At 41.8% G+C, this 8,421-nt stretch overlaps 1 protein-coding gene across 1 annotated transcript; it reads right to left on the bottom strand.

Moving 5' to 3' along the window:
- Positions 1-1,699: 1,699 nt before the first annotated feature.
- Positions 1,700-7,934, bottom strand: LOC118209471 (extracellular calcium-sensing receptor-like). The gene is made up of 6 exons (XM_035384792.1): positions 7,709-7,934; positions 6,682-6,976; positions 4,008-4,805; positions 3,304-3,525; positions 3,098-3,221; positions 1,700-2,799 (listed from the first exon to the last, which is right to left on the bottom strand). The coding sequence occupies exons 1-6, from the start codon at positions 7,873-7,875 to the stop codon at positions 1,886-1,888; spliced, it is 2,520 nt and encodes an 839-aa protein (XP_035240683.1). The 5' UTR covers positions 7,876-7,934; the 3' UTR covers positions 1,700-1,885.
- Between the last annotated feature and the right edge of the window lie 487 nt (positions 7,935-8,421).

The following is an 8,421-nucleotide window of genomic DNA, read 5'->3' as shown; positions in this document are numbered from 1 at the left end:
ACCCCAACTCTCTGATTACGCGGTGGTATCTGGCTCTCCAGCCATTTTGGTTCCAGGTAATCCATAGGCCGGAGTCCGTTACCCATTGTTGTTCTGATTTCCTCTCCCAAGAGAGGGCAGTGTCATCCAAGCTGAATGCACCCCGGCTGCATTCTGGTGGTACAGGATTGTGCCAGGGCTTAGTCTGTGGGAGAGGTTTAAGGCAATCGGAAGACCACACCTACTAAGTAGGCACACGTGCCTGGAGTGCATTACTAATTAGTCCAGGCATTTAAAGTGTGCTTTCTTCCCAGTAGGTGTCTGTGACCAGGGGATTCACAACCTGAGAGAGAGGAAGTGACCAGCAAGGGGAAAAAAACTGAAAAGGAGTTTTGTAATTTTGGTTATTTTTGTCTTTGTTATTTTAGTATGTTGTGTTGGTTCATTATTTTTTACCTGGATCCCATGTGGGTGAAATGCAAAGCTGTTTTATTTATTTTGTAATGACTCTCTTGTATACTAAATAAATACCAGAATATTCCGGAATTCTCGTAACTTCGTGTCCAACTGTTCTGTCCACCAAAGAGGTGTGTCGCGGCGTGCAACAGCCTACAATACGGCGTTTAATTCTAATTAATTATAACTGTAATTTTGATACCAAACACTCTTGGGGCATTGCTATAAGAATATACTAATTAGCCTATAATCTAATGTGTTGTTGACAAAAATATAGCTTGGGAGCTACAGACCTATATACACTGTGATTATGCAATGGCTTATTTACCAATAGCTAACTTATGATAAAATGTGTAGTTTCCTCCAACAGTCCAAAGACATGCAGGTAGGCTAATTGGAGACTCTAAATTGCCCATAGGTATGAGTTTGTAAGTAAATAGTGAGTGGATGGTGTGTGCCCTGCAATAGATTGGTGGCCTGTCCAGGGTGTATTCCTGCCTTTCGCTCAATGTAGGCTGGGATAGGTTCCGGCACCCCCCACGACCCTGCCCAGGATAAGTGGGTATAGATAATGGATGGATAGAAGTATAATCCATAAAAAGCGATCCAGAATGAAACTTGTCCACAGACACCATCTTGGACTTGCCAGCATTCTATTGGCTGTCTGTCTGTACCTCCACCTCAGGTCGCTGAGTCCAGTGTCCAATCTGCTTGGTCAATTGCGCATAAGAGACAGAATGGCAAATACCTCATCAGAATTTGTCAGTTCAAATATGGCCCACGAGAATACCACACAGAATGGTGTAAGTTTTTTTTTTTTTTTTCTTCCTGTCACTACAACTAACTTAGATTTAAAAGAAAACACTTTTTAAAAACTTGAACTCTTTGCTTGAAACTAACACACAAACACACACACCATGAACCCCAAAAATGAACGCAACCGAAGATGAGACATAAAAAAAATAAAAATACAAAAATGTATAATTAACTACCCTTATTGTCCTATTAACCATCATTCAAATTTTGTAATTTGCCGGGACCCATTATCTCTCTTTCAGCCATACCTCCATCTCCCCTCTGCAGCTCCCAAAGGAGTAAGACTGACTCTGCCGGCTCTCCAACAACAGCACTCTGCAGGCAGAGGCTTTGTTCTCCATGGAACTTGCAACTCAAGTTCCAATTTTGCTACTTTACTTGGTGCATTTTCAGTGAGGACTGAACAATTGCACAGAAACACAAACACCAGAAAACGCAAACACCCTGATTCATCAATCTTTTATTGCTGATATGAAATCCCTGATACGATACAAATAAAAAATGGTCCTCAAAGAAATGTAGAGATGTGCATTTTCTCAGTCAAAAGTATATGCAGCAGAAGAAATTTGACGTAATTAACTTTTTAAATACAATAAACATTACTGACAACTTTACTGACATTGCGGCATGTGCTTCAGAAAGATTTTGATGGCATTTTCCCCATCATGTGCTTTTTAGTATTTTGCTCAGGCCGAAACAATATAATGAAACATTTAGGGACAAAAATGCAAACAATCAGACCAAAGCTGGAAGCTAGAATTGCAAAGATCTCCACAGCTACAGTGAACTTCCCAGGTGAGCTGACATAAGCTGGTATAAAAGTGATCCAGACGGCACAGAATGTGAGCATGCTGAATGTGATGAATTTGGCTTCATTGAAGTTGTCAGGCAGCTTACGAGCCAGAAACGCTAAAACAAAGCACAATATAGAGAGGAGCCCAATATAACCCAGCACAGCCCAGAATCCCACTGCTGATCCTACATCACATTCTAGAATGATCTTTTCTTTGTAGTGCTTCATGTTCTCATTGGGAAAAGGAGGGGATATTCTTAACCAAAGCACACAAATAAGGACCTGTATGAGAGTGAAAGCAAGAACACTCAGTCTCTGCTGGGGAGGCCCAAACCACTTCATGACATTATTGCCTGGAAGTGTAGCCCTGAAAGCCATTAACACCACTATTGTTTTTCCCAGAACACAGGAGATGCAGAGGACAAAGGTGATCCCAAACGCAGTGTGGCGTAGCATGCAGGACCACTCAGAGGGCCGGCCGATGAAGGTAAGAGAGCAAAGGAAACACAGTTTCAGCGAAAAGACCAACAGGAAGCTCAGCTCTGAATTGTTGGCTTTCACAATGGGAGTGTCCCTGTGTCTGTAAAACACGGCAGCCACCATGATGGCCATGCAGGCCCCAGTTACAGAACAGCCTGTCAGAATGATCCCCAGAACCTCATGGAAGGACAAGAACTCAACAGGTTTGGGTACACATTCATCCTTCTCAGCATTCGACCAGTAGTCGGCTGGACAGGTGATACAGTCCAGGGAATCTGCACGAAAGAGAAAACCTCATTATTCAGGAGAGTGCAGGAGAGGTCAGGGCATGAAAAACAGGTCTGAGGGTTGTGGGATTGAAACATCTGACTAGTTTTGGGCTTCAAATTTTTACATTGATATTAAATGCATCAAATTGTCTGGCCTAAGCTCATTAAGTTGCAGGTATGTCCCCCAACATGTGAGAACCTGTAAAATGCATTGATAAAAAATATACATGTTCAACATTCACCTTTGCTAAATTCAATATATTTATTGTGGTACATATAGGTCATTATTTTTGCTTCTCTGTACCTGTAGCATTGCTGAATTCTCCCTCGGCACAAGGCACGCAGTCATAGCAGCAAACAGGCCTTCCTCTTTGCACAGCCTTCCGAGTGCCTGGGGGACAGCTCTCACTGCATGCTGACACAGGCACCTTTAAACAGCAACAGACATGGAGCCAACTCTGACAAGCCAGCATAATTGTCTAATAAAATCACATTTGACTGTGAAATTACCTGTGGCTGGCCACCTGCCCAGGTAATGTTCTTGTTCATGATCAACACCTGTCCATCTGGGGCAGATGCATCATAGTGGCCCACAGTCACGAACTCCATGTGTCCATCCCCCATCACCTGCCAGTTCACCAGCTCATAAGTTGCCACCGGATCCCCATTGGCATCAAAGGAGACTTTATACCCATTCCTGGAGAAGTTCACTTTTCTCAAGTGCTCCATAACCTGATAGGAGGGAGTCAGAGGGCTGATAGTACACCTGCTAGTGACCAGCTCAACTTCCACCTAACCTCCATGTTAACCATCCACTCAGTATTCTCCAATAACCACATCCTTGCAGTCTTGGCAGTCGTATATGCCTATCCCTGATTTTTGTGTTAGGAGAAAATTAGGAGGTCTTTCACATTCCACATCAGTATATTCACCATGAAAATAACCTGTTCTGCTGATTGACTGTTCTGTTGACTGAATGCGATATTTTGATGTAACACTTCAGATAGTAGATTTTGTGTTGTATCTTACACTGTGCTTGCTGAGTTATTATTTGTAATTTGCACTGTAACATTGAATGCTTTCTAAAACACACAGGTTCAGGGCATCAGCCAATTAATAATAATAATAATAATAATAATAATAATAATAATAATAATAGCAGTGTTGATACACTTATCCATTATAGCTGAAAGTTTGTGCAGTGGACCCTTTACCTGTTGTGGCTCAACTCGGAAACTTGTGTTGCAGTGGGGTGGAGTGTTAGGTTCGTCTGTGCAGATGATGCTGTGTATGGCATGGGCTATTGCATACACAGCCTTGTACACCATGTTAGAGATGCGCAGCTGGGATGTGTCTGTGTAGGGGTTCTGCAGATCTCGCAGATTCTGGTTTCCATCGCATGTTTTCTGACCTGCTGCAGTCTGACTTCCCCCCAGGCTGCAGCCGAAAGCGCTCTCCCAGAACTCTGTGAGCAGCGGTGAGTGGGAAACCTGTGCCGGCCCCAGGTCCAACAGGAAGTCTCGCAGCCCTGGAATGACTGAGCGGGGGATGCCGAAGCCGATGGCACCAGCAAACAAACGGAACTGCAACATCTTGCGGTCAGTGACCCAGTCCTCACTCCCAATCCACTGTAATGGGGCCTGCACCTTGCCTTCCAGCTCTGACAGCAAGACCAGCATGTCGCCTGAAGCAACGAACGCCACAACAACGCGGGCCGTGGACCTGCTGATGATCTCTGCCACGTGTCGCACTTTTGCACGGGGGTTGGTCCTGTAGAACGCCTCTGAGTACTCCACACAGATGCCCTCTGCCTGCGCGGCCTGCAGGAAGGCAGCCATCCCACTGTTCCCATAGTCTGAGTCACTCCTCACCGCCCCAATCCAAGTCCAGCCAAAATGCTTGACTAGTCTAGCCAGAGCAGCTGCCTGAAAGTAGTCACTTGGGATGGTCCTGGAGAAGGTGGGGTACTGCAGCTTGTCACTAAGACAGGCACAGGTGGCATAGTGGCTCACCTATAGCTCCATGAAAGGAAAGATGCACTTTTTAATAGTGAATGAAACATTATTATTGTCGTGAACAATAGTAAATCAAAATATCTGTCTACATGCCTATCTACTGTGCAGTCTGTAAGTATTTGGACTGTGATATAAAAAATATTCAGCTCTGTACTCCAGCAAATTGGATTTGAAATGAAACACTGATTATCTGACTGTGCAGACTGTCAGGTTTAATTTGAGGATGTTTACAGAATGAAGATGTGATCTGTGTAGGAATGACACACTTTTTTTTTTACATCATTACATTTTACGGGACCAAAATTAATTGATCAGTTGGCTGTTCAGCTGTTTCCTGGCCAGCCGTGTGTCTTTATGTAATTAGTTCATGCATAAAAAAAGTTAACAAAAGGTCCAGAGTTGATTGTCCGTGAGGCATTTGCGTTTGTATTTTGTTCATGTTGCCTTTCAGCATAAGGACCAAATAAGTGTTAATTCCAGTAAAGCAAGCCATCATGAGACTGAAACAGAATAAATTGATCAGAGACACAGCCAAACGCTGGGTGTGTCAAAATCAATTGTTTGGTGCATTGAAGCAATAATGCACTGGTGAGCTCGGCAGAGGCAAATGACTTGGTAGACTATGGAAGACCATTGTAGTGGATGACTGAAGAATACTTCCAATTGTGAAGATAAACCTCTTTCTAGTGTTGAAACAGATTAAGCACAGTTTATAGGATTTTGGCATCGACTTGTCAAAGACTTTAAAAAACAATTTCTGGAACAAAGTCTTATGGGACAGACGAGAGAAGTAATTAACCTGTACCAAAGCGATGAAAGGAGGAAAGTGTGGAGAAAGTAACTGCTCATGATGCAAAGCATACCACCTCATTGGTGAAACATGGTGGTGGATAGGTAGTGTTATGGCTTGGGCATAACAGGCTGCCATGAGAACTGGCTGTCTTGACTTTATTGATGATGTGACTGCTGATGGCAACAAAAAGATGAATACTGAAGTGTACAAACATCGTATCTGCTCTGATCCCACAAAATACCTCTAAACTCATTGGATGGCACTTCACCTTGCAGCACTACATTGACCAGAAACATACTGCTAAAGCAACCAAGAAGTTTTTCAGCAACAAAAAGTTGAATGTTCTTAATCAGCCAAGTCAATGCACAAGAAACATGAGTCCAAATTGAACTTGAATCCAATTTAACTTCCTTTTGAATTTCCACATAAACAAACAGAAACTGAAGTTGACACAGTGCAGGCCTGCCAGAGCATCACAGGGAAGATAGTCTTCCACAGCAAAATATTTGTAACCAAGGACTAAATACCCTAATGATGTTAATTTGTCAAAATACTTTTGGTCCCATAACTGAGAAATGGGGCTATACGTTCTACACAAATCTCCTGAAATGAATGTAAAGACCCTCAAATTAAAGCTGACATTTTAAACTCATATTCATTGTTTCATTTCAAATAGAATGTGCTGGAGTAGACAGCCAAGACAACAAAAATTGTGTCCCTGTCCAAACACGTACGGACAGCACTGTACTTATTTATCTATTCAGTACTAATGCACTAGCACTGTGTACAAATACCTGCAGCCATTCCACAAGTTCTCCAGAAAGAGGAATGTTGCAAGGAGGAATCCAAGATATATTGAGGCTAATTTGGGAAATGATAAGATCTCCATTTACAGAAACTGTAATAAAACCAAATTTCCATGAAAGCAACAGGCTTACTACTGGAAAATATTTACCTGTTGTATATTCTATATTAATAGCTCATCTCTTGTATTTATTTCAAATACATTTATGAGTGCAAGGGATATACAGTGATAATTTATTGGAAGATGCACATGAGGACTGGGCAGGAGGAACTCACCTGGGGGATGCCGAAAGGTCCGAGAATTCTGGACATGACAATGGAGGGGGTGGAACCAGACTCGCCCACTACAGCATGCACAGTAGCAGATTTTGAGCAGGACTGGTTGGGAAAGAAGACTGGCTCGATGCCATTGGCCAGCTGGAATGCCAACTTCACAGCCACTGGCACGGAGGCACAAGAGTCATGGATCTGGTAACCCAGAGTTACACTTGGCAGGAGCTGTGAACTGTTGTTGATTTCCTTGATGGCAAACACCATGGTTCTAGCAAAGCGCAGTTCCCGGAAATCTACACTGTTTTGAACAACAATATGACAAGTCACACACAATGACATGAACATAACAGAACATGCAATAAGTTGTCGATAGACAAGAATATAAAAATATACCTTTTATTTTAATTTAATTAGACATATTCTATATTTAGATAATAAAAAAAGAGTGGAGCATTGCCTTGGTACACCAGAAAGATCAACAGATTATGGCAGAAGGTGCTGTTGGAGTTATAATGAATGGTTTCAGATTGTCTATATATTTCTAATTTATTTGACTTCTAGAATTACAGAACTTAAATATTCCTGAAATTGCTAAATATATAGTATATTTGATTAATTTAAGAGAATACTTGATTGCTCTAAGCATTACCTTGAAGGTATAACAGATGCTAAAGAATGTGTGAGATAATGAAAATAATAATAGTAATCTAAAAAAATTAAAAAATCTTCTAAATAATGTATGAAATAATAAACAACTATAACAACATACGTTAAACAAAATAAAACAAAATAAACTTAACAAGTTTTTAAGATGAAGAGTAAATCTAATACAATCCATTACAAAACCTGTGGAGATCATAATATATGTACAGTAGAACAATATATGTTACAATATAGTTACATTCTGCTGTTCATATAAGTAATGCATTTTATGACTTATTTGGTTTATATTTATATATATATCTCTTAGATCTAAAACATGTCCACAGTGACCTCCACATTTCAGAATGCTCTTCCCCTCTTCACTTACCTCCCTATACAGTGCGGTGCTTTGGGTAGGCTGGTATAGTTGTACTCGATGCTGGTCACATAGTAGTGGATGGAAAAAATGCCTCCGATTACAAAGTTCCCAGGCTGGGAGAATGAAGCAGGCCTGGGGGTCCCCTGCAGTGTGCACCCCAACCCTGACCCTCCCATTGCCAGAGTGAGAGGTCCAGCCACCAGTGCCAGTACCAGTGTGGTCCTTATCACCTCCATGCTTTAATGACAGGATGTGGTGCTCTCTCATGTTTAAATACCCTCCTGAAGCACAGCCCCCTGAGCTCATGGAGAGGAAGAGGCATTCCCTTCTTGGGGAAAAACATGCAGAGGAATATGTATTATTTACAAAATGACTGACTGTCATGATTTTTTTAAATTATTTTGTCTCCAATCCGCATAAGAATCCTCTTCTCACCACACAGGCATGTTGGATAAATTAGGTGTTTTAATTGTTGATGCACTTGTGCTCGTTATTCAGTGCCTGATGTCAAATGAGGGTGTTAATGGTTAAAACTGCTGAGTTCAGAAAATTAAACATATTTCACATAGTCCTCACTCACCTGACAGGTGTTTCATTTATGCCACAACTAACCAAAAGTAGTGGAGTATGAAACTAGAGATGACTGGGGCAGGTTGGCACAGGGTTCGGTTGGCACACAGCTATTTTCTGGTCCTTTGAAAGTCAGAGAAAACAGTAATATC

Source organism: Anguilla anguilla, chromosome 12 (genome assembly GCF_013347855.1).
Source record: "Anguilla anguilla isolate fAngAng1 chromosome 12, fAngAng1.pri, whole genome shotgun sequence".
NCBI classification, from domain to species: Eukaryota; Metazoa; Chordata; class Actinopteri; order Anguilliformes; family Anguillidae; genus Anguilla; species Anguilla anguilla.
This window is presented reverse-complemented; position numbering and strand designations above follow the sequence as displayed.